General features: G+C 54.8%; 8 protein-coding genes across 8 annotated transcripts; 3 read left to right on the top strand and 5 right to left on the bottom strand.

Annotated features, from left to right (window-relative positions):
• Positions 1-446: 446 nt before the first annotated feature.
• ATEG_07746 (transcriptional regulator SIN3) lies at positions 447-5,728 on the bottom strand (the record flags this gene model as incomplete). Its single annotated transcript, XM_001216367.1, has 8 exons — positions 447-1,106; positions 1,157-3,256; positions 3,309-3,788; positions 3,851-4,538; positions 4,602-4,702; positions 4,761-5,404; positions 5,481-5,545; positions 5,631-5,728. The coding sequence occupies 8 exons, from the start codon at positions 5,726-5,728 to the stop codon at positions 447-449; spliced, it is 4,836 nt and encodes a 1,611-aa protein (XP_001216367.1).
• A 1,018-nt stretch (positions 5,729-6,746) lies between these two features.
• ATEG_07745 (protein phosphatase 2A regulatory subunit CDC55) lies at positions 6,747-8,656 on the bottom strand (the record flags this gene model as incomplete). Its single annotated transcript, XM_001216366.1, has 5 exons — positions 6,747-7,528; positions 7,589-8,234; positions 8,288-8,385; positions 8,453-8,493; positions 8,613-8,656. The coding sequence occupies 5 exons, from the start codon at positions 8,654-8,656 to the stop codon at positions 6,747-6,749; spliced, it is 1,611 nt and encodes a 536-aa protein (XP_001216366.1).
• A 1,315-nt stretch (positions 8,657-9,971) lies between these two features.
• Positions 9,972-10,639, top strand: ATEG_07744 (uncharacterized protein; the record flags this gene model as incomplete). Its single annotated transcript, XM_001216365.1, has 2 exons — positions 9,972-10,357; positions 10,423-10,639. The coding sequence occupies 2 exons, from the start codon at positions 9,972-9,974 to the stop codon at positions 10,637-10,639; spliced, it is 603 nt and encodes a 200-aa protein (XP_001216365.1).
• Positions 10,640-11,394: 755 nt separating this feature from the next.
• Positions 11,395-13,500, bottom strand: osm1 (putative fumarate reductase Osm1; the record flags this gene model as incomplete). Its single annotated transcript, XM_001216364.1, has 5 exons — positions 11,395-11,492; positions 11,543-12,978; positions 13,028-13,265; positions 13,327-13,395; positions 13,461-13,500. 5 exons carry the CDS (start codon positions 13,498-13,500, stop codon positions 11,395-11,397), a joined length of 1,881 nt encoding a protein of 626 aa, XP_001216364.1.
• A 1,429-nt stretch (positions 13,501-14,929) lies between these two features.
• ATEG_07742 (aldehyde dehydrogenase) lies at positions 14,930-16,649 on the bottom strand (the record flags this gene model as incomplete). Its single annotated transcript, XM_001216363.1, has 4 exons — positions 14,930-15,074; positions 15,170-15,624; positions 15,705-16,098; positions 16,171-16,649. 4 exons carry the CDS (start codon positions 16,647-16,649, stop codon positions 14,930-14,932), a joined length of 1,473 nt encoding a protein of 490 aa, XP_001216363.1.
• A 2,065-nt stretch (positions 16,650-18,714) lies between these two features.
• On the top strand, positions 18,715-19,874 carry ATEG_07741 (uncharacterized protein; the record flags this gene model as incomplete). Its single annotated transcript, XM_001216362.1, has 3 exons — positions 18,715-18,901; positions 18,950-19,020; positions 19,068-19,874. The coding sequence occupies 3 exons, from the start codon at positions 18,715-18,717 to the stop codon at positions 19,872-19,874; spliced, it is 1,065 nt and encodes a 354-aa protein (XP_001216362.1).
• A 452-nt stretch (positions 19,875-20,326) lies between these two features.
• Positions 20,327-21,615, bottom strand: ATEG_07740 (uncharacterized protein; the record flags this gene model as incomplete). The annotated part of the gene is made up of 2 exons (XM_001216361.1): positions 20,327-20,353; positions 20,401-21,615. 2 exons carry the CDS (start codon positions 21,613-21,615, stop codon positions 20,327-20,329), a joined length of 1,242 nt encoding a protein of 413 aa, XP_001216361.1.
• A 1,983-nt stretch (positions 21,616-23,598) lies between these two features.
• Positions 23,599-24,909, top strand: ATEG_07739 (transcription factor IIF subunit TFG2; the record flags this gene model as incomplete). The annotated part of the gene is made up of 3 exons (XM_001216360.1): positions 23,599-23,865; positions 23,934-24,198; positions 24,257-24,909. The coding sequence occupies 3 exons, from the start codon at positions 23,599-23,601 to the stop codon at positions 24,907-24,909; spliced, it is 1,185 nt and encodes a 394-aa protein (XP_001216360.1).
• Between the last annotated feature and the right edge of the window lie 216 nt (positions 24,910-25,125).

Genomic DNA, 25,125 nt, shown 5'->3' with positions numbered 1-25,125 from the left:
ATACACACATACACACACAAAGCACCCATCCCAGACACCATTCCCATATTCTCGGCCGTGGGTCCCTGGCCGGTCCCCAGGCGCGTTCATTAACAAACCGACCCCAGAATCCCATCCCATTCGTGCAGTGCAATCCATTGGATGCGTCGCTGGTCATGCGAGACAGCGGTAAAATCAAATCATGTGGGCGCTAATACCATCGGATGGATCAGATCGCAAGAAATTCCCGGCTGTACAAGACAACCATATTCATAACAAGAAAACCAGAAAAGAACATCACCAAATGAGAATTTTCGCTTCGACCGGCAGTAGTTCCGGCCCAGTTCCCCGGTGCCGTCCCCCCTGCCAAGCCTCCGCGCAGATTATCAACAAATGCTCACGGCATGGTCTCCCCCACATCGACAGACTATTTCGGTGCATGTCCGGTGGGGGCAATGCTCTTTCATTTACTCGTCTTTCGACTCTGTCGCGGCCGGCTCGGCATCTGCCATCTCCGTGTCTTCCTGGTCCTCCTCTTTCTTGTCGGAAGTAGACGCCTCCGGGGCATCCTCGGCTGACGTGGTAACGGCTGCGGTCGTACTGTTCTCGGCGGCACCGCTCTCGCTGGCAGTGCCCTTGATCCACGATCGGAAGCTCTGGTTCGACTTGTCGACCTCGTCCTTGCTCAGGCCGTGCGCCCAGCTGGGGTTGTTGACGAATTTCTCGGTAAAGCGGTCCCGCCGTCTTTCCTTGACAGCCGCTTCTTCCTTGGCAACCTCCTCCGCCGGTTCCTCCGAAGACACGCTAGGCCGCCACCACCAGTCAAAGCTACCCGGTTCGTACAAAATGTGGTAGCTGTTCGCGCAGATGCGGATGATAAGACCATCTTGATGCACCAGCGGACGGTAGTAACGGTTGTACTCCTCCTCTTGCTCGAGCTTCGCCGGCAGGTTCCGCTTGAGGAACGGCATGCGCATCTGCGAGAAGGGTACTCCCTCCGTGGGGTCCCGCATGGTATAGGCGGAGACATAGTACGACCAGCGTGCTTCCTGGCTCAGCTCTTCGTTCTCCAAGGTGGCGTCCTCCGGCGTCAACAGCTGTACAGTAGTCTTCTTGTTCGTAGGGTACTGTAGACTCATTAGTAAGAATTCACGTCATGGCAGAGAACGTCACCTACATAGGTAATGCGATAGATATCACTATCCCGGACCAGTCTCTCGACCTGCTTGCGGTACTGGATCTCCTGGTTATGCGTGGTCTCTTCGCGATCCCGCTCCTTGAAGAAGAGGTTGATGATGTCGGAGCTCCGATCCTTCGAGTCTCCGTTGAAGATGGCCCCCGCGAACTTCGAAATGCCCGCCAGCATCTTCTCCAAGTTATACAACTGGTAACCGCTGCGCAGGTAGAAGCGACGGAGAGTCTCCTCCAGATGAGCGGGCTCGAGATCACCCTTGATGACTTCTTCACACATGCGCACGATCTGCTGGTACAGATTCGCCTCGGGGTTGCAGTCATAGAACAAGTCGGTCGGCACCTTGTCAATCAGTCCAAGATCCTGCGCCGGCTTGGCCATAAGCGCGCGGCGCACATCGCTATGGGCATCCTTTTCGTGCAACTTAATGCGCAGCAGCCGAGAATACAGAATCTCAAAAGTGCGGAAGAAGCAGTAAATGCTAAGGTTAGCGTACAGGTGGTGCGACTTCTTCTCGTACGACTCGTTCAGGGTGTACTCGCGCTGCAAGTTGAAATTACCCTGTCCAGGGTGCTCCATCCACTTCAGCTCGGCCACGTCGAAAGGCTCAGTCGGATCGGGGACCGGGGTAGACGGCACCAGGACCGCCTCGGGGGTTCCATCTCGACTCGCCGGAGTACTACCTTCCTTCTCGGTGCGGTTGGCTTTCTCGCTACGGCGTTCCAGCACATCCCGAAGGAGATCCATCTTCTTGCCGGTGAGGCCCTTGCGACTGCGAGGAGTCGAAACTTCCTCAGCAGCCAGGCTCTCGTCATCGTTCTCATCTGCCTGCGAAGCGGCGCTGGATATCTCGTTCATGTACATGTGGAAATTGTCGCGGTCCATGCCATAGAACACCGGGATAAAGTCCTTGATGAAAGACATGACCTTCTGAGGGTCGGCTCCAAAGCCAGCGGAATTGCGGTCAATGAAGGTCAGGAGTAAGTGAGTGGCATCGATAAGAACAGCCGAATCATCAAACACGAACTCGAACTGATGCTTAGGGACCTGGAATCCACTCTTGCGCAGGTTTTTGCTCTCCTCGAACTTGTTTTGGATCTCGTTCTGGATGTGTTTCGCCACGAAGAGCTTCTTATCAACGCCCTTGCTAGCGATAGCCTGGTGGTCCAAACTACGCCAGTACGCCTTCTGCATCTGTTCGCGCCAGATCTTATCCCACTCACGCTGGCTGGCCTTCCATTCCTCGCACTTTTGTTTCAAGCGGAAGAGAATGATGGGGAGCACATGGCAGGGTCTTTCGAACATCTCGCGAATGATTCGCTCACCACGCTGCCGATCGTAGATCTTTTTGATCACGCGCTGGTAGATAGCCTCGCTCTGACCACCAAGACCTGGAGGGAGCTTAAAGGCTGCTCGCTCCGCCTCCGACATGACGAGGAACTGCTGCACGATCGGCTCGATGAGCTGAATGGTCCGAGTGCAAGCTTCAATGTGATGGTCGTAGTCGTGGCGGTCCTCTTCAATACGATGCAACGAATCTTCGTACTGATTCTTGCGATGGGCCACGAAACCCGAATCCTCGGACGCCCAGGTCGGATGCGACGCCCACTCATCATTCAAGACACTGTAACACAGCTGATCCCGACCACTGCACGGCTTCTGGCGCTCACGCTTGGGGAGAAGACGATAGCTCGGCCCGAGAGAGCGGCAATGCGATAAGTTCACCACGCCCGGCTCCTGCTTAGGCTTGGATTCAATGATCTTGTCTTCCGGTTCTTCGACGTGCATGAAACGCTTGAACCAGGCCATGAGCTCGGGATTGGATCCAATGTAGCTACCAGCCCGCTTGACGAGAACATGACGATCGATCAGATCAGTGGAATACAGGTTGCAAAGTTTGAGGAATTCGCTGAAAGTCTGTTTGTTTCCAATGTACTTCTTGACGCGGTCAAAGAAAGCGAATTCCTCTTGAGTGGGGGTCAGCGAGAAAGTAGGCTGGATCGGTTCCGGAAGCGCAGGCACGAGCGTAGGCGACACAGCTGGAGCGACCTCGGTCTGGGGTTTTCCATGGTGTACTTTGGCTCTCTGTTTCTCGTCAGAGCGTATACAAAAAGAATAAGATAGGACACAAACTCACCTTGTTCGCGTTGCCCGGCTGAAGAGCGGGAGGCCGACCCTGGGCATCGACCATACGAGCCGCATCCGCGGCCGCAGAAGGACCCGACATGGAACCCATCGTCCCTGGGCCACCGGGGCCACCGCGACGCTTTTTACCCTCCTTACCAGAGTCCTTGACGTTGAACTGGCCGAGAGGGGGCATCTTGACATCACGGTTGGGAGTCTGAGAGGGGAGGGCAGACGCAGGATAGCTTGGCTCTCCGCGTACGTTGCTAAGGGGGGCCGCCTCCTCGGCCTGCCGAGCCGCCGCCGCCTGTTGTTTGGCGTGCGCAGCCGACTCAGGCAGAAACTGCTTGAAATCCTCCAACAGATCCGGTGCCGTGTTGAACAGCTGCGTCACCTGTGCATACACGTCCTGGATTGGCTTCGACTCGCGTTGGTACGTCTGAAGGATTTCCAGGAACTGCTTGTAGATCTCTGGAGCGCTCGCAAATCGGTTCTATAGTGAGTTCTCCGTCAGTGTTCAGTTCTCTTTGGAGCGAACCGAGAAACCCCGCTTACCTTGATTTTGTTCACATAGCTGATCGCGTGGTTGAACTCCACAGGTCCACGCTTGTTCAAGTCCGCCTGCGAACCCTGCAACATTCCCGATCCCACACCTGCCAGGCTATTCATCGGTTGAGACAAGTTGGGGCCTTGCCCCGCGGGAGACACTTGCATCATCGACGGACGTCCCAAACCAGCCGACGCAGCGGAGGCCGCGCCCTGGAGCTGTGACACGCCGCGATGATCCTGTCCATGAGGAACCGAGGGGCCGGGGCCCTGCTGTTCCTGTTGAGAGGGATAATCATAATGATGCTCGCGCGGTTGTCCCTGTCCACCTTGCTGGCCAAACATCCCTGGACCCATCATGCGAGAACCAGGAGAGTATGATCCGGGAAGATTACCCTGTTGCTGCTGATGTTGGGGTTGTTGCCACCCCGGACGACCTTGATCAAAGAAGTCCGGACGTCCATGACCCATACCACCAGCAGGTCCCATATCACCTGCAGCATCCAACGGCGCGCGCTGGGGCATACTGATTGTGTTGGTACCCGAGGGAGTGGTGACGCGAATGGCATCTGGGTTATCCTCCGTTCCACACTCGATGCGATAACCAGGAGGCAAGAAAGTATTGAAGCCTTGGATGAGGGCAGGGTGACCGTTGAAGAGGGTCGACACGCGTTGAATGACGCCTGGCGTATCGATGCTGCAGGCGGGTCAGACACACCCCACAAAATATTCGCACAGCAAAACAGGGAGGGTAACTCACGCTTGACTCTTAAAATCTTTCATTATGTCCAGGAACCGGTTATACACATCCGGCTGGTCGACGAACCGAACCTTCACCTGGTCGAGATAGCTGAGCGCATCCTAAGAACCAATACTGTCAGCAAACGTTCCCACTCAACAACCGACAAGGACCACCCACATTCAGAATGGGCTGTTGACCCTGCGCCAAAGCCGCAACATTGCCCGGCATCTGAGGACCCGAGCCATTGAAACCCATCATGGGCTGACCCGGCGGGCCACCCGGATGCTGCAGATACGACCGGGGCGTGCCTTCGCCATGTTGCATCTGAGGGCCATAGAGAGAGCCCGGACCACCTGGCTGCGGACCAGCAGGCGGATTTGACCCGATGTTCGAGAGGAGCCCATTGGGACCATGAATGGAGTTCGGGACCTTCGACGCGACAGGCTGATGCAAGGGGATAGACCCTGTGTGGCTCTGAACCGGGTGGTGCTGTTGCTCGCGCTGCTGTCGCTCCCGTTGCTGAAGCTCCAACTGCTCGCGCTCGCGCTGTTCACGTTCTCGATGGACCATCTCCTCCTGTCTCTGTCGCTCGATGAGTTCGCGCTCCCGGGAGTCGCGCTCGCGCTCGCGGTTGATGGACTGCGGCGAGGGATGTTGCATAGCCTGTCCGATGGCGGGGAGCGAGTGTCCGGCGCTGTGGGACGGGGCCGAAGGGTGTTGTCCATAGGCTGGGGGTTGATGAGGGCCGCCGTGGCCCTGGCTCAACTCCGCCAGCCCAGGGAGGGAGTGGCCAGAAGGCTGGCTCGCGGGGTGGTAAGGGCCTGGGGGAAGACAGAGCAGTCAGACCAAACAGATCCATATATGGTCGACATTATATCCTGAAGAAGGTATGCTCACCAGGGGGCGGAAGGACAGGCCCCGCAGGCTGCGCCGACGGACCTTGCTGAGGGGGTGGATTTTGACTGCGGCAAAGAACGGGGTTAGCATCTCCTTACCATGCTCGGGGCAACGAGGCCCTGATGGACACCATATCCAGGGGTAACTTACCTGAAAGAGCCCAGCGGGCGAGGTTGCTGGTTCATCTGCTCCATGCCTGGGTGCTGCGGTGGGCCACCAGGGTGCCAGTTATCACTGCCCGGGTTCATGGTCTGGGACGAGAGCAAGACAGAAGAGACGCCGCGATCTCTGCTCTGAGCGCCGTTCTATAAGGAAAAGATGTTGAAGGAGGCAAAAAGAAGAGCTATTGATGGGGTCACACCACGCTCTTAATCTGTGTTTCTTTTTCGCACAGTTGAGATCTCTGTGTCCATGTCATTTCACAGCGACATCACTAGGACAGCGGTTGTGTGAACCAACACAGACAAGGGATTCAAACAGCAGTGACGGGACACAGATGCAGTAACTGTGGGAGACTGAAAGAGGGAATCAAGAAAAAGAGGGAGAAAGAGAGAAGATTAACGCCTGTCTATAGCAGCAAGCAACAGACCTTGGTTGACAGTAATGGTGGATTGCGCGCGACCGATCACGGATGGAGAAGAAGGCGGAGAGAGGCTTTATCCACGCTATGCCTGTTTGGGCAGTAGCGACAGTTCCCGGCATGATAATTTTTCCGGAGCGTGACCGTCTGACAGTGCACTGCAGTGATTGGCGCGTAGTAAAACCGACGTCATACATCTGATAGATCCGGACAGTGTGGATCAGTTGTTTACTACGGTGATCTTGCCTAAGAGCTTTTTATGTAGTCGAGTCAACCCATATATTCATTACTATCTACTCCATACGACCACTAACACACCCTACCCCCAATATCATCCAGTCAAGAATACCTAGTACTGAGGACCCTGCTCTAGTTGCCGCCAATGCGGGTGATGATAATCTCTGCGGAAACAATCCCTCCGTCCAACCGAGAGAGAACGGAGGCTCCGCATTCTCCAACCTCTCTATGCGGCACTCCCGTAGAACGCCCACGAAAGAATCAATCAACAAATTTTCACCAAAATCCAACACGAGATGAAAACACAAGCAGAATGCGGAGGGCTCATGAGCCCATGAACGAGGAAAGAGAAGGGAGTGGATGGCGAGACGAAGTCGGAAACATGGCATGGCCCAATAGCAACGACAGGGAGTGGCAACGGGAGAAAGGGGTCGGGCGACATGACAAGATTATAAAATAGAACTGGCAACTTGATTTTTGGATCTGCAAATGCTGCTGCTAGCGACCTCTTTTCTTTCGGTCATATGTGGTCCCGCGTGTACCTCGATACACCTGTCCATGTACGATGATGAACCCTCTTCCCACGTACTTACAATGCGGAGAAAACAAAGAGCTACCCCTGGGTTAGCATGATAGAACAGATAGGAGGAAAGGGGATCCCTCACATTGTTAGTAGCAGCAATGGCAATGCTATCCTCATAGGGATGCCAGCTCATGTGCAGAATCTTCTTATTGAAGTCGATTTGATCCGCATCGGTCTCCTTCTTCATGCGGCTACCAGGCCCGGCCGGGCTGGTGGATCGCGAGCCGCTCTTCTTTCCGTTGGCACCCTTGTTCATCGGGGTTGGCACGCCAACCTTCTTCGCTTTGAACGCTGACTTGTCCGCTTGCAGGACAATCTCCGTCTCCTTGCTGGGGTCGGTAGGGTAGATCATAAAGTTATTATTGTAGCTTCCGGTCATGACGTTTTCCGCATCGCCCGAAAAGACAACCTCGAACTTATCAAAAATGCTGTCGTTCTCGTACGTGTCGCACAGGCGAGGACGCAGATGCTCGTGAATGGGGATCGTCTTCACCGGCTGCCGCTCCATGTTGACATCCCAGATCTTCACCGTCAAGTAGTCTCGGGACACGATGTACCGGCCGTCATGAGAGAATCGCACGTCGGAGATAGAGGAGATGATTTCGGAAAAGAACGAGCGTGATGAAGCGTCTTCTTCTTGTTCGAAGACTGTAGGAGATTAGTAAATGAGGCTATTCCCCGTGCTAGGCATGTTTGACGGGAACTCACGTTTGTGGTGTTCGTCGCACAAGGCGCGTTGCCGCATGTCGGCCAGCTTGATGGTGCCTTTCGAGCTGGCATACATGAACCAATTGCAGCTGGTGGGATGGAATTCGGCAGCCGTGATCACTTCCGTCAGTTCCTCCATGTTCGCTGGTTTGATGTCGACGATATTGAAGCTCTGTTCTTGGATGTTGAGGTTCCACAGATTGATGCGAAGGTCGTCGCTACTTATGAACGTCTCCCCGTCGCTGTTGACCGAGATGCTGTTGATATGGTATGCATGCGCATTGGCGTATGTCCTGCGAGGCACGGCAGCAACCACCGTGTCATGGTGCGTCATTCGCGGCAGCTTCAAGGCGGAGGCATCCTTGAATGATAGACGAGGGGGGCGCGGCGCCCCTCCACCACCCACACCGGCAGGGGTGAGTTCGCTCGAGAGGTTGTTTTCGGCGACCACCTTCAGCGACTTGTCGAACACCTTCCACAACTTTATCGTCTTATCGTTGGTCGAGAGTAGAAAATGGGAAGCATTCTGCCGTCTACACCATTTAATTTTGTTGATCTTCTCTTCGATCTCTAGGGATTTAAGATAGTCGAACTCCGGTTCGTGCGACTGAAATTCGGTGTGGAACTTATACTCGCAGGTTTTTTTCTATCGCAGAGGTTAGAATCGGCGAAAAAGGAGGCAGAGAGGGGAGGTAATACCGTTTCGTTTCTCTCAAAAAGGACTACTCTCCCGCCCTTATCTCCCGTGGCCAGGTAGTTTCCGGTGTGGTCGAACTCGACGGTGGAGATGATATCAGCTAGAGACGTTTGTCAATCATGGAGCCCAAGCGATGCGTCCGGGGGGGTTCCGACAAGGTCACATACCTTCTGTGATATCTTCCACATCGCCCTTATCTCCGAAGCATCTATGGACCACGATTAGCTGGATGACCCTCGACATGACGGATCCAAGGATAGGTCGGAGTCGGGCGGAAGATTGTTCACCGATCGAACACTCGCATCCTAAGAGTCAAGGGAAACTCACTGTGTGAACTTCCAGGTAGGTGTACCTGGATCCCTGTCTACCATTTTCTAACAAAGTCCACCCTTTCGCGGGGCACGTACACAACCAAGAACCACGATCCGGGGGGTTATGGCGATATAAGAGGGTAACCCACTATGGCGGTCCAGAGCGTCGTTTGGTGGGATAGGATTAAGCCGTTGTTCGACTCGACGATAGACAGTTGAGCGGTGAGGACGGCGGCAAAAAAAGACGATCAAGTCCGATCCAGGACAAGATCACGAGAGGAGATAAGGGAGGCTGACGAGACGCGGAAGAATGAGAGACACGGAGAGGGGAAACGATGGCGACGTCAGACCAGACTGAGGAGGGGAGAATTTCGGGTCAGTTCAGGTTGACTTCCAGGATGGACACGACAAAGGATGACTGGAGCCGTTGGGCGGAACGAGGAGAAAGTATGCAAGGCGGAGATCCGTCTGACAGAATCTCCGTCGTCACAATCCCGATCTCCTAAGCCAGGGACAGGGAAGAATGAAAACTGAAGGGAGATGATGCTGGGTGGGAGGAAGGAAGAGTAGGTGCTACCAGAGGGGACGCAGGGCAGCGACGACAGGATGAGGAGGGGAAGAGGTGAGGAGATGATGAGAGGGGAGAATTTTCCAGTGGACGAGGACGAGGACAGTGGTCGAGGGGGAAAGACGTGGAGGGAAGGATGGAGGAGATAGGGGAGTAGTAGCAGGGACGTTACTCACCGTAGACGAGGTGGTAAATGGAATGGTGGAAGTGTTGGTGGTGGTGGAGGTAATACCTGAGGTAGAGAGTTGGTACCAGGTGGTGGTGGCAGCAGGTACTTTAGAGTAGTGGGAGAAGTGGATGGTGGGGAGCACTTCTTAGTCACTCCATCTGCGCCAACTGGTCAGTGACATCAACCATTTCAATGCAACCTCACCCTGGATTCAATTGAAGCTATAGTCTATGGAATACTAATGGGCGATGACTATGTTTAATATTTACCTAGATAGTATCTGGATCTAGATACCTGGTCTGGAACTCACCCGAAGTCACCCATGTCATGTACCAAATGGTCAGGCAGTATATATATCACTGGATGGGCATGAATAGCTTCATCCTATTGCTTCCCTACAATACGAATACCCATCTCTGAATACCTATTGTTGACACCGTCAGCAACGCCCACCATCAGACCCTTAATATCCCCATAACCACGATCACATGCCATTCCTATCCCTCCCGATTCCATCCTTTAGTCCGAACACTCATCCACTATATCCTCCATCCAAATCCATACTTCCCTACCTGCAACCACCTACCCAAGTGCCTACCACCTGCATATGAGCTATCCCCAACATCCCGTGCACAACCATGTCCGACCAAAAGCGGGGGACCGACCAGGACCCCTCCAAGCCTCCCCGCAACCCACCCACCACCACTGACCCTCCATCTCAGCCACAACCACCATCCCAATCTCAACAACAACAACAACAACAACAACAACAACAACAACCTCCCTCTCTAGCCAGTCGCATTCAATCCTCGGCCGCAGGTCTCGCCCGAAACGCCTTCTCCGGCGCCTCTTCCGCCGACGCGCACCTCCTCAGCGGCAGTTCCATCACCAGCAAGCCCAGCAGCAGCGCCGCATCAACGGCCGCCCTTTCCGCTGCGCACCAATACACCCAAGAGACTTCCTCATCCTCCTCCACCGCCGCCGCAAACAATGCGACAACCACCCACCCAGGCGAGACCTTCCGGTCCGCACAAGGACAATACACGCAACACGCGGCAGGCGGGTTCGAGCTGCCCCCGCTGACCACAGACGAGTTCGCGCACGCGCCCATCGACATCAGCGACGCGAACCTTCCCCCAACAACCAAAGGGAAGGGCAAGCAGCCCGCGACGCAATCACCAACCCCGTCTTCAGCGACAGCAACAGCGACAGAACCAACGCTACTAGAATCCGACGGCGACGCCGTCGTATCCCTCCTCACCTCGCCCACCTTCTCGCCCGAATTCCCCAACGAGACCAGCGCTGAACCCTTCGAACCCGTCGAGACCGATCTGTCAGAGACGCTGTCGCCCGCGGAGCTGCAAATGATCCAGTCCTTCCGACGACAATTGCACGAGACGGACCCTTCCTACAGCGAACAAGGACAGCGACAGGCTCATCTTACCTCCCTCAGTCTCGTCCCTGATATTGATACCATCCTATCCAGCGCGCCGTCGTCAACGCTGGCCGATGCGACGGCTCTCCGGGATGCCGTGCTCACTGGTCTTCCTGGGGCGGCGGACTGGGTGGCTGTCGAGGACCGATACCATGATGAGGTCTGGGGGTATCTGCGGCCGGCTTTGGAGGCTGCGAAGAAGGAGATGGAGGAGGACAAGGCCCGCGGATCGGGGGAGGAGGGACCTGCGGTGCGTCGGTTGAAGATGATCTTGAAACATATGCAGGCTTAGTCTTACATTTACTGGAGTTACGTGTTTTGTAGATATATAGGCAGGTTGGGAGCAACTGAAGCATATAGAATGTATTACTATGAAACGCTGCATGTGTATGTGGACTTTGGTGCACGATGAGTGCCGAGGCCAATTCCGAGATTAAGACCGATTAAGAAAACTACTTTTGGAACAAAGGAACAATGATGAAAACTCAATTTGAGTATCTTACATGCTAACTAACAGGGTCTCGCCCGATCATAACATAGCAATAAATAACAGATGAAATAAGGGTATGTATCAAAGCAACTGCTCGTTTTCTCTTTCCAGTAACCGTCCCATTCTATTGCACAATCTAGATCTCTAGGGTGGGCTTCTGGCCCTTGACCCGGCCGATGACAATGTGGGAAGCATACTTGGGGATGACCTCATCGTCGTGAAGCATCTCGAATTCTGTGTCTCGTTAGCAGGAGCCCTTTTCTCAAGTAGGGAATAATACATACCTTCCGTAGCATCACGGCCCATGAAGTTGAACAGGGCGTTGGCACCACCAGGGTGCTCATCCAGCCAGTTGGTCACATCCAAGACGACACCCTTGACGACGATCCAGAGATCATCCTTCTTGTTGTGCTTGGCGACTTCCTCCATCGAGTACTCGGTCTCGGGGATCTCGAACTTCTTGGGGCCCGAGGCAGCCGGGGCGGCTTCGGCGGGGGCAGCGGCAGCGGCAGCAGTGGGAGCAGCCGCGGCAACCTGGGGGGCACTGCCACCAGCAGCCGCACCGTTCCACTCCACGGAGATCTTACCGGGAGTGGCGGGGTCGATGTGCAGAGAGATCTGGCCCAGACGCTGCTGAGCGGAGGAGGCACCGCCAGAGATCAACTTCTGGAAGAGATGCTGGCTGGCGCTGTCACCGGCCACGCGACCGTACACAACGCAGCCCAGCAGGGACGAACCACCCAGACGGTTAGCACCGTGGACACCACCAGCCAGCTCACCGCAAGCATAGAGGCCGTCAAAGGGCTTCTTCTCAGAGTTGAGGACCTGGGCGTGCTCGTTGATCTCGATACCACCCATGGTGAAGTGGAGGACGGGCTCCATGAGAGCGACGTGGAAGGTGTCGTCGATGCTGAAGGGCATGTTGTGGAAGAAACGCTTGTTCCAGGGGTCCTTCTTCTTGCCCTCAGCGATGAGGTTGTACTCGTCGAAGGTCTTCTTGAGGGCGGCCTCGCCGCAGCCAATCTCCTTGGCGAGCTCCTTGCCAGTCATCTTCCGCATGAGACCACGGCCGGAGTAGTGGCGAGTGTGGAAGTCGAGGACATTGGAGGCCTTGCTGTTGAGGACGAGGCGGATGGGCCACTTGCCCTTCTCCTTCTCCTTCCACATCTGACCTGAGACGTAATCACGGTGGCCCAGCTCATCGGAGAAGCGCTGGCCATCGGAGTTCAGGAGGAGACCACCCTCACCACGGAGGGCCTCAGCAGCCAGGAACTTGAACTTGGCGGTGGGGTCCTTGGGGTCGACGAGACCGGTGGGGTGGACCTGGACCTTATCCATGTCGATGCCGTTGGCACCGATCTCCATGAGCATCTTCTGACCGTCACCAGTGGCGTGAGTGCCGTTGGTGGAGGACAGACCGAAGGTGTCAGGACGGTGCTGCTTGAGAAGGGAGCCATCGCCAAAGTCGGCGGCGTAACCACCGGTGGCCAGGACGACGACACCGTCGGCGGAGTGAGACTGACCATCGCGCTCGTAGGTCACACCGGTGACATGGTTTCCGGACTTGTTGATGGAAGTGACGCGGGCCTTCTTGACGATCTGCACGCGGTGGGGCTCAGCCTCGGCAAGCTCTTCGAGGCGCTGCATCAGGGCATAGGTGATGGCCATGCCGGGGAACTTGGCATCGTGGCCACGGTGTGTACGGGGCTGGGAGTGACCACTGCGGGGGTTAACAAAAGGAAGCGCAGGATGGGCGATCGGAGACTTACCCCAGACGAGAGACGAGAGTCAGGTCGAGGTTGAAGACATCCTGCAGCCATTCGACGGCGGCGGCGGACTTGTATGTGAGGACCTTGATGAGCTCGGGACGAGCCTTGTCACGAGCGGACTTGAGGGTATCTTCGTAGAACGTCTTGACGCTATCCTGAATGCCGAGATCGACCTGGGTACGAGTGAGGGCACCGTTGATACCGGAGGTGGCCTTGGTGGAGTTGCCACCGAAGAAGGCTGGAGAAGTCAGTATGGCACAATTTAAACAAGACAAATCGAACGAATGGGAAATACTGACCCTGCTTATCGAGAACGAGAACGTTTCCACCGTTGAGATAGACGGTGTGGGCGGCACTGAGACCGGACACTGAGAGCGAAGACAATGGTCAGCAAATGCGGGGAAAGCTGGGGGAAGAGCGGATGATCACGTACATCCGCCACCGACAACGATGACCCGGGGAGGCGTAGCCATGATGAGAGATGGTATTTAGATAAAGAAAGGATGGGGGAAAAGAAAGGCGAAAAAGGGATGAGTGTGGAGGGAGAAGAGAGTGGAGGAGAAAGAAGGGGAGGAGGATCTTAAAGCATGAGAGGATCCGGGGGAGGGAAAAGAGGAGAGAGAGAGGAAGTGGTCAGAAGCCGATGGGGCTTTTCGGCCGAGGCATTTACCATTACAGGATACCACCTCTGCCTTACTGATCCTGTATTACTCTTCCCCATACTACCACAATTCCCACTCTCTGTACTCTTTTTGAAATGATCGATTCTCCATTCCGATTATTCTTAGTAACTCTGATTGTACGCATTCTGGTTTGTCCATTGAGTTTGGATGGTTGATTCCACCCATTCTAACTACTCGTTATATTCTGTCTGTTGCTCCCTGGTCAGCTTGACATCATCCCACCTCCCTTCACATGCATCCACATAGTCACCAGATTCCCATAGTACTCCATAACTCTGTCTACCATCCCGTCCAGTGGCACGCCGTCGATTTCACATGTCTTCTCCAGGGGCAAATCAGATTTAGGGGGAAGTCAGCGCGTCATTTGATTATCCACCGTCTTAATTTGAATGATAATGGCCCGTCTCGCTACCCCGGATTTCTGTGTCTTGTCCTCTCGATCTCCATAAATTCCGTTCGGAAAAATACGTAGAATTCCAGATCCCAGATCACCAGACGTACTACCGCCTGTATATTCCGAGTACTATATCTACAATAGCAAGTTAGAAGCACTTGAATCAGCCTTGTGTCTACCTGCATACCTAGTATCTACCTAGCCACTTGTCATAATGCGTCGTACATCCCTGTCGTCCTCTTACCCCTTTCAGCAAGTACCTCGGACCGAGTCTCAGCGTGGCCTGAGGTCCCAGTCCTCCAGCGCACACATACTGCCTTAAGACATTCAACCTGAGTGGACAGCTTCAGATTGGTACTCACAGAAGGATGCATATTCTATCTATTCCATATTTACCTGCCCTATCCCTTCGACTCTCAAATACCGTACGGTTACTGTGACCGAGATACCGGCAAATGATCACGTGAGTCCCGGCTAATGGTGATCACCTTCACCAATCAGCATCGGGGCTTTGAATTCCGAGCGACTGACATCATCGACCATGTTTCCTCTTTGGAATCTTCAATTGCCGACACAGAGGAGCGTCCATGGCTTGCCAATCCTCAGATGAACAGGTTATACCTCTATCATTTTCGAGGATAAAAGCAGAAACACGGAACATTACCCCCCTTCGCTATCGTGTAAGCGGATAGATCGCCGAGTTGCCGCTGAGCTCGGTCTATTTCAACCCGAGGCCCTGCGGACCGATGCCGACAACTACCACGATCTCAGCAGCAAAATATGTACAGAATGCCGAAGTGAACCCATGCAATCATAACCCATTAATCAATCCATCCAAGTCACACTCTTCGTCACCAGGAACTCCTCCAGCCCCTGCGACGCGTTGAACCGACCCCAACCGCTGTTCTTCACTCCACCGTGCGGCAGCACTGGCTCGTCGTGGATCGTCATGCTATTGATGTGGACGGCCCTACAAACAAGCATTAGCCCCGTCCGGACCGACTCGGCCGATAACACCCTTCCTCAACAACAACCCACAGCAGCAGCAGCAGCAGAATGACTTACCCAGATTGAATCTTCTTGGCCATCGCCAGCCCCTTCCGCAGATCTTCCGTAAACACCGCCGCTGACAACCCATACCCACTGCTATTCGCGATCCGGATCGCCTCCTCGTCGCTACTCACCACCATGCACGCCGCCAGCGACGCAAACGCCTCCTCCTGCCACACCTTCATATCCTCCTTGATGCCCCCGAGCAGCACCGGCGCCATCCGCACTCCGGTCTGGCCCTTCACCGCCGCATCATCACCCACCGGTCCGTGGATAACATGCGCGCCCGACGCAAGAGCATCAGAAATAATACTCTCGACGCGCGTTTTCGACGCCGCACTGACCAGCGTCGGAGGTGCGGGAGCCGCCTCCGCATTCGCGCGGAGGGCGGTCTTGAGCGCCTCCATGAACCGGGGGGCGATGTCAGCGTGCACCAGGATGCGGTCGGTGGCCATGCAGATCTGGCCGGACTAGCACACACCGTTAGTCAAACTGGCCCAACATGATGAAGAAGTGACAGGGACGAGGGTGGCTGGGATAAGGAACATACGTTCAGATAGGCACCCGCGACGACGGCCTTGACCGCCGTGTCGATGTTGGCGTCCGCACACACAATCGAGCTGTTCTTCCCGCCCAGCTCCATGAGACAGGGCTTGAGGTTCTGACCACAGGCGCGCGCGATCTTGCGGCCGACGGCCGTGCTTCCGGTGAAGTTGACCTTGCGCACGGCGTCGTGCTCGATCATAGCGTTGACGACCTCGGCGGCGTCCTGCGGACGGCAGGAGATGAGATTGAGACAGCCGGCGGGCAGGCCGGCGTCTTCAAAGGCACGAGCGAGCGCCCAGTACGAGCAGGGGGAGAGTTCGGAGGACTTGAGGATGGTGGTGTTACCGGCGGCGAGGGCGCAGGCGGCGGAGCGGACGCCGAAGACGTAGGGGGCGTTCCTGCAAACGCATCAGCAAACCTATAGAGATAGCGGCGTGGATGGAGTAGGCGAGTATATAGCATAGACGTACCACGGCACCAGCCCCAGAATCACGCCCATCGGCTCCTTGTAGATCATCGCGCTCTGGCCTTCTTCCTCCACGACGGGAACACTGCCGCAGATGGAGGTGATGCGGCCAGCAATGTCGCGCAGCATGCGGATGCCCAGCGGGACGATGAAGAACTGCGAGGCGCCGACGTCGGCGCCCATCTCGGTGCGCATGTATTCGGCATTCTGCTCCAGACGGCTCTCCAGGATGTCGGCGGCCTTCAGGAGGATGTCACGACGGACGGTGGGTTTGGTCTGCGACCACGCGGGGAATGCGGCGTCGGCGGCCTCGACGGCGCGGATGGCATCCTGGGGAGTCGCGGCGGCAGTGGCCCAGCAGCGCTCGTTGGTATAGGGACTGATGACGTCGAAGGTCTCGCCAGGGACTTCTTCTTTGCCGTTGATGATGAGGGGAATGACCTCGGGGCGAGGGGGGGCGTTGGTATCTGATCGGGTGGTCATTGCGGTAGTTGTGAGGGGATTCTGTTTGATGTGGAAAGGGGGAGGGTCTGTGAGTTGACTTGGTGGTGCCGTTTTCTATATTGTATACTATCTACTACGGAGTAGTTGCCTTATACTACGACTACCTAGGTAGACTAACCCACAAGATGAAGCGCGACAAATCATTAAGATGGTTTCCCTGTACCCCCACCTGCAAGCCATGCACCAACCCTTTTCGGATATACGGACATACCAGATACCACCTTACGCTGGAGGGTATCGACCCGCAGAGGAGCTGTTTACATAAAAGTTACACAGAACCCGGACTATTGACCATCGACATGGACCGTGCATAAACGAGGGGGTACCTGCATAATGGGCTGAACGTGCACAAGGGGCGTCTGAGTTGCACGGTGACATGGTTGCCCCTGAGGCAAAATGCCGGATTGACCGAGGTGATTCGGATAAACAACAGCTGTCAACAAGACGATCAGGGCGACCCCGTCTATCATCGGCCTTGTGGGAGTTTTGGTCCGAGTCGACTCTGACTGTCGTCGCTATCCCGACCTCTTCTCCTAACTATTTCAGTATCTCGCCAGTCGATCACTAGGATTCGCCCATGGTTCAGCTCCAATAGCTATTATTTTTTTTTTTTTACCCTCTCTAACCGCGCTGATGACTGAGATGGAACCAGGATGCCCTCGATGTCCAACGAAACAGCTGCGTCTACTGACCGCCGAGTGACGATTATTCAATAATCGACTCCACCACGAGCCAGGTGGAGAGAGACGGACGAGGATGCACAAATGACAACCGTCCCAAGGATCCGTGACAGCGGGTACGGCTGAAGAACAGGGAAGGAGTTGCAGACACCACCAAACACGACTCCATCAGCTATATCCAACTAGATATGCCGATGTTTACTCCGTAGATCCCGGCTCGCTTACGGCCACATGGGGAGAACAGACAGAACAGAACAGCTCAAGGAGCCCCGAGAACGGGGCCACTCGCGGAGTGACCAAGCCACTGTTGATCCTACTGCAGATCATACTATCTCTGGGAACAGTCCAGGATGCAGGCTTCTGTTCCATTCCTTGACAATTTCCATTCGGGCGAGATATGGAGTAGTGCATTGAGTCTTTGCTCGACTCCCTCTCACTGTGCAAGTGGATGCCTCTCGCCAAATCAGAGCAACCAACCGGGAAAGTCGTCACATCATACTGGAGATACCCAAGAATTCGAAATTCCCGCGGAAGCCCTCAGGTTTGAGTTAAATTGAAGGTTTCCATTGTGGACGGACCCATGGCTCCGGCAGTCAGGTTACATCCAGCAATTCCGATTGATTTCTCTCCAGCGCATTGTCTACTACAGTACTGCGGTGCTGGAAGAATGCATTTGTATCGAATGTCAATCAGGGCATGTTCGCAACGCTAACACAAATAGTCGGTCTATCACCGGGAGAGTTCGACACCATCGGGATCGTCCCTGGGACACTGGGGCCGTCTTGCCACGAGGTGCGCATTTTTATCTTAGCGTCGACTTGCCCTTCCAAATTGGATCGGACGACGCCCTGGTATTAGGTCATTCCTGGGCCTCCGATGGCAATCTCCACTGGCGATCGTGCGTGGCCCATGGCCCTCGTCGACTTGTCGTGCCCTCCTCACTCGCAGCTCGCTGTGGGAGGTTCACACCCCCCATACCAGCTGGCTGATTGATACGCTGGTCCAGAGACCCATTATGCATGTGCCGCCTGCTCCATCAGATTGTAACCACTGTCAAGGGACGTACTCCGTAGCCATGTGGGAGTAGTACATATTATCGACCAGACCCTCTGGGTCCTCTCGTCTCTCCAAGATTCTCATCTTCCTCCAGTGTCTGCATACTACTCATTCCCGGTAGTAGCAGAAACCTGCTCTATCTGGAGTCTCTTCTTCTCAGATAATCTAATACATTAATTTTTAGTTTACTGTATGACTGTGGGGAGTTTTGATGCACCACACCATACCCACCTCTCGCTTGTATACGATTTTTGACTGTGCTCGTCCCTCCTTCGATACCCATTCAGTCTGTCACTCCCTCAATCAACATGGTCCTTACCTCCAGAGGAGGCGAGATTATCGCCATTGTTTCCGTCTTGGTCGGAATCTCCTTCATCGCTACCATTCTCCGCGCCTGGGCCCGACTGAAACGTCGGGTTCCCTTTGGGATGGATGACTATCTGTGCTTCCTGGCCATGGTTCTCCTCATTGCCATGGAAATTGAGTTGGTCTTGTGTAAGTAGCGTACGATCCTATCAGTCCGTCACCGTCTGACATGATCAGGGGTTACCATTGGAGGCAACGGAGCCCACATGAAAGACCTGGATCTCCAGACTTTGATGAACTTCTCCAAGGTAAGCAACCAGGAACGCCATCATCCAGACCAATCTGACCGCAGTAGATCTTCCTGGCAAACCAATTCACCTATTTCGTGCTGTGTCCCGCCATCAAGATCTCCATCATCTGTTTCTACCGCCGGTTGTTTACCATGAAACCCTTCCAATGGGTGACGTTCTGCCTGAACACGCTGGTCGGGCTCTGGGGGGCGGGCATCTTCCTCGCCTGTGCCCTGCAGTGCCGCCCGCTGCGCGCCTACTGGGACAAGCGCATCGATGGCCACTGCTTCGACGGAAACACGTTCTTCATCGTGAATCAGGCCTTCAACATCGTCATGGACTTTGTCATCCTGGCCCTCCCCATCCCCATGATCTGGGGCCTGCAGCGCGCCTGGCAGGACAAGCTCGCGCTGAACGGCGTGTTCGCCCTCGGCGCCTTCGTCTGCTTCGCCAGCATCTACCGCATCGTCGTTCTCTTCTGGATCAAACCCGCCGACACCACCTACACCGTGTACCAGGCCACGCTGTGGACGCACGTTGAGCCGTCCATCGGCCTCATCTGCGCCTGTCTGCCCATCATCCGCGGCCTCTTCCCCCGCCTCAAGCTCGCCAGCGCCCGCCGCTACACCAAGAACCCCTACTACATCAACACCGACCTGAGCACCTCGCACTTCGGCATGTCCAGCCCCAAGTCCCCCGCCTCCGAGTACTTCAAGATGGAGGAGGGCATCTCCCGCGCCACCAGCGAGGCGACCACCGTGCCCGTCTCGCCCGTGGGGAACACCCACCTCGCCCCCATGGATATCACTGTGCGCACCGACATCAAGATCTCTCAGGATGCCGCGTCGATCAAATCGCAATCGCATACGTGAGTGGAGCGGCGAGGTACCTATTTGTTTAGGTTCGGTTTCAGTTCTCTTCTTCGCGAGCCCGTGCGGCCGCTTGACCCGGCGACTCCACCCCGGGTTGTTCTGGCGCTGCCGACGCGCACTCCCTCGCCTAGTCCCGGACAGTCCCGGGGCGACAGCTGCAACCTGCGGGTGGCATGCCGCTCGCCGTGCAGCAGGTGCGGTAGAGGCGCGGTAGTGTATACTCCGCCTGCTAGCCAGGCCGGAAAGCATTGCTTGCTTTCGCCATTCACTCCATTTCTCATTGTCTACATCACAGTTGCGTCGCGGATTTAGCGAGCGTTTATTCTGTTATAGCCATAGCATAGCCCAGAGCGTAATCGACATAATCATGTCACTAGATTAATCAATCAATCAATCATTTCATTATTCAGTCGTATCATGCTATCTAGTTCGTCAGTCATGGAGCAGCCATCTCAATGCACCGTCTGCGCGGCAAACTCCTACCCACCGTCAGTAACAACCCAAACACAAACGGGACGATACGTACCGGGAAAGCATCCGTGATGCTGGTCGCCACGCGTTCGACATCCTCCGCGAGACCTTGCACGCCCGCATCCCACTGGCGAATATGCCGACGCGCAGCAGTGTTAGACGCAAAAACGATAACGCCATCGATCTGATCGATCGTCCCGTTCAACCGGCCCTGTTCAACCATGCGCGCCGCATACGCCTCGGCCTTCTCGCCCGCCGTGAGATCTCCGCTGCCCTCCAGCCCCAGGATAGCTGCCAGCGCATCGGTCGTGATGTTCTCGTACAGCTTGCTCGCCGCGACGAGGTTATGCTCGACGACAGCCTTGTCGAGCACAGTGGTGCCGTCGGCAGTCTGGGCGAGCTGGTGCGGAGCGAGACGCTCCGCAAACGCCGCGACCTCAGCGGGGGTCAGCAAGCGGTCGAGGAACATCTTCTCGAGGATGGCGAACTCGTCGACCGAGGTGGCGCGGTCGTCCTTGTAGAGGGTGGCGAGGATGCGGGCGCGCTGGGGGCCGGCGGGGCCGAGCACAGCGCAGCGGATGGCGGCGGCCAGGGCCTGCAGACGGTCGGCGTCGTCGACGCCCGCGGCCAGGCTGACGGTGAAGTACTCCTGGCTGGCGTCAAGGAAGCGGCGGCGGGCGTCGAGGATGCGGGCCTGCGACAGGCGGAAGTGCAGCTTCAGCTCGTGGTCGTCGATCTTGCTGGGAAGGTTCTTGATGCGGTTGAGGAAGGCCTCCGCGCTGGTTGTGTCGTCCTCCTCGAGGTAGAGGCGCACGATGCGGATCCACAGGCGCACCTTGGCGGCGTCGGACACCAGCCGCTGCGAGCTGTCGATGTGGATGCCCTGCAGGGCGCGCGCGGCGGCAATGTACTCCTCCTGGGACTCGTAGGCGTCGGCGAGGAGCTCGCGGATCTGGGCGTCCTGCTCCTCGACGGATGTGGAGCGGGACTGGAGGAGCGTGACGGCGTGCTGGCCGACGGCGATCTGGGTTTCGGGACGGAGGTTGCGCAGCACGGCGATGAAGGAGTCGAGGATGGGGCGGGCCGAGACGATGCTGATGTCTTCGCTGAGCACGGAGTCGAGGTAGAAGATGAGGTCTTGGGCGATTTGGTCGTCGGAGGCGGTCGAGACGAGCTCCGAGAGGAGCTGGTCGTATCGCTGGAGTTTGTTTTGGGGATTGGAGGAGGCTTCAATGTCCGCGAGGGCGGCGGCGATTTTTTGAGAGGCCATTTTTGCGGGATTGGGAAGGGGGGTTGGTGTGGAAGGCGTACGATAGAGAAAAGGTGGGAGATGCGGAGGTGAAGTTGAAGTTGATGACGATGCTTATCGATAAGCCACCACCGTATACATACAACTGTTTATCACCACATATGGTTATTCTGAGAACAAATATTCCTGAACTTTTACCAATTAGCTCTCGGCAAATAAAACTATCAATCTTGATTCATTAATCTTCGTTGATATTCTATTATCGTACTTTGATTAATGTCATGGTCGTGGTCTGAGTTGTCCAGTGCGTGGTCGGAAGCTACCTGTATAGACTCCTTCCAACTACATAAGCCTCTTTGTCTTGTTCTCCTCTTCGTATCCGGCGTTCTGTACATTGCACTCGTCGATCTAAATCTGAACTCAACTATTCATGTACATGTTCTCCCGTATCAACTCACCGACCCTTTCTCAGCTCCCGCATGGTGCTTCCTCTGAGAACAATCGGCGTATATCAGCTCAACCGACTCTATTTGTTCAAGCCCTAATCGGAAATATAATCCCGTAATATAGGACCCCGGGGGCGGCCGAAGAGACCTCACAGAGGTCCCGGGGATAGGTTCCGCTGGTTGCACTTGGCGGCCATAGTTTGTTCTCAGCTGCATCAACATGAGCTTGAATGACCTCTATTCGATGGGGGCATAAGACTTACTCGCAGATAACGAGGACGCGCGTAGACATCGACTTCCGCCAAAAACTCGTCCGGTGCGCTCAGGGTGAGAGTTGTCTGCGTCGGAGAAGTGCACCTCCCAACGGTGTATGTCCCTGATGATCCTTTTACATGTATCCCAACAATACCACCGATGCCAAAATAGGTATCCATAGTGAGACTTTCCAACCATTGATCAAACCATACAGCCTCCGTCGTGACATCTCCAAAGGGAATTGAAATTGTCAAATTTGAATCACGCCACTGGCTTAGGTTTAGGTGGGTCTGGAGTTCTTCTGAGATGCATCCGCGACCTGAAACTGAGGGATGACCTCCTTTCATCAGGATGGCTTCCTCAAATGAAGGGGACCTGTCACGATGCCAGCCAATTTGTCGAAATTTGAGCGCCTATCATCTTGTGTCAGTTGCCAAAGTTTGTCTTCACTCACTGGGATGCCTTACATCATGAACAATCCGTATCTCTTGGAGGTTTTGCTTCATGCTAAGGCCCTCCCACCATTCCAAATCGCCGAGATCTTCCTTCGAACTCTGGCAATGGGCCCATCGTACCCTTCTGATCCCAAGCTCATCCTGTCCAAATACTATGGTATCTTCTGGAGTGGTTGAAAACCGTGTACTCTGCAGATACTCCGTCTTATGACCATAGAACGAATACGCCGTTCCATTCCGACTCCGGGGATGACCGATTCGTGCCATCTGCTATCTTCATCATATTGAAGACGACCAACTTCAAGATGGGGGTCTTGAATATGTGTGTCCTTCAATATAACTGATTCGTTTAGTCGAAGTCTTTATCTGGAAACGAGAATCGTACCTTGGTAAATATGCGCGTCCAATCATCAGGAGCTGGGTAGCGATCTGTCCGAAAAGAACAGAGCATACATTGTTCTGAAGCGAAATAATCAGTACCGTACTGCGCTTCTTCGTCAATGTCTTCCTCCGCAGAACGATATAGATCGTCATATTGAATTCATCCTCCTCCTCATATTGAGAGTCATGACCATATTCCGAACCATTGGCCTCCATGATCAAGAGCAAAGATAGATCAAAGATAGATTCGGCCCACGCAAGATGGTTGTTTTTGCATCTAGTATAGAACAGCAAATCAAGGTTGACCGCCTTCCGTCTTGGCATTCTTTGTGGTGAGCACCCGCAGGTCATCACGTCACTTTCTGTTCCATATTTTACATCCTTTCACATCTCCTCCTTCTTGGGTCTTTTCTCATTAAGCTGGTCAGACTCTATCTCGGCGATACTGTATCTATTTAACGCCCGCCATGGTTCCCCAAGTCAAGCAGGATCCGGATGCCGCCACGCCGTACATCAAGACGGACCCCGACGACAAAGACGCGGTGCTTGCTGATATCGATGATGAAGACCTTTACGAAGATGCCGGAGACCTTGATTTTTCCAGCGCTGGTCAGAATGTGTGGCTCTCGCGTCTTCCGCGGTCGTTGTGGGAGTACTGGTCCAAACTTGACGACGACGAAGAGATTCAGATTGGAACGGTTCGCATCGAGGGGCCTCCAAACGACATAAAACGAGTGCGTCTACCCTTCTTTCCAAGTGGCGCTCTTCGCGTGTTTGTCGTGAAAACACTAATCGAGACCAGGTCAGCTTGCGAATCAACGAACGAGAAGATAACCAGGACCTTCCGAAGGACTATCTCCTCCAGCGCCAAACCATCAACAACGAAAACATCTCCCATTCTACACAGAACACATACGTCTTTACTGAAAAGGACATCCCCGGTCACGAAAACCGAATGGTCGTCTTTGGCGAGGCGCGGTCGGCGCTTTATGAATCGATGAAGCGCGATGCGCGGAAGAGGGAGCGCAAGAAGAAATGGGAGCCGTATGTGCGGAAAACCGTACCCAGTATGCATCTATCAGCTAGCTCCCTGAGGTCCCATACTCTCCTACTTACGCGGTCTAGAACAAACGGCTCTTGTCGGGAGTGTCAGTGAGGAATTCAACTGTCTGCCAGTCGAAAACGAGGAATTCCAACGGCTATCGGAGAAGAAGGCGCTGGAGGCATTGAAACCAAAGCGGGAAACCGTCTTCATCGACAAAGTGCCGGGCAAGTTGCTCCAGCCGAGGAACGCGCTGCCAGGAGAAAAGAGCGCTTTCGTGGTGCGTACCTTTCCTTTCTCTTCTGCTTATTTTCGTATCAGTATGACTTACACCATCCAGCAAGCAACGAAACCTCCCAAGCTCAAGCCCCAAGAGAACAAGACAACCCGTATGCCGCAGAACGAGCTTCTGGATCTCATCTACCAGTGCTTCCGCGAATACAAATACTGGCCTTTTAAGACTCTTAGGGCGCGTTTGCGGCAACCCGAAGCGTATCTTAAGCAGACGTTGGAGATGGTTGCGCATCTGGTCAAGTCCGGCGATTTTGCCATGACATGGGAGCTCAAGCCTGAAGCCAAGGAAAGTAGCTATTCGAACACGCTCGCGTACGGTGATGCGAAAGAGGAGCTGCCTCCCGGCATGGACTACAACTTTGACGAGGGTTCCGAGGAGGATGCCACGCCGTCTGCCATGATGACTGATAATGATGAAGGGCAGTTTGAGAATGTGGTCTAATGTAGCATACACGGTTCTGGCGTTATTTTGGTTGTTGGTACACTAAAGGGTTGGTCTAGTTTTACACTTTATCTGAATAAGCATTGTACAAATTGTTACCACCTCCATGCCCATATCTATGTAAAAAAAAAAAAAAAAAAACAACCAGTATCGGGGAGCATATGCATTTAGCACCTGGAGGATGACGATAGTCACGTGATGCGCCACCGGTGATGA

Source organism: Aspergillus terreus, genomic scaffold (genome assembly GCF_000149615.1).
Source record: "Aspergillus terreus NIH2624 scaffold_11 genomic scaffold, whole genome shotgun sequence".
Taxonomy (NCBI): Eukaryota; Fungi; Ascomycota; class Eurotiomycetes; order Eurotiales; family Aspergillaceae; genus Aspergillus; species Aspergillus terreus.
This window is presented reverse-complemented; position numbering and strand designations above follow the sequence as displayed.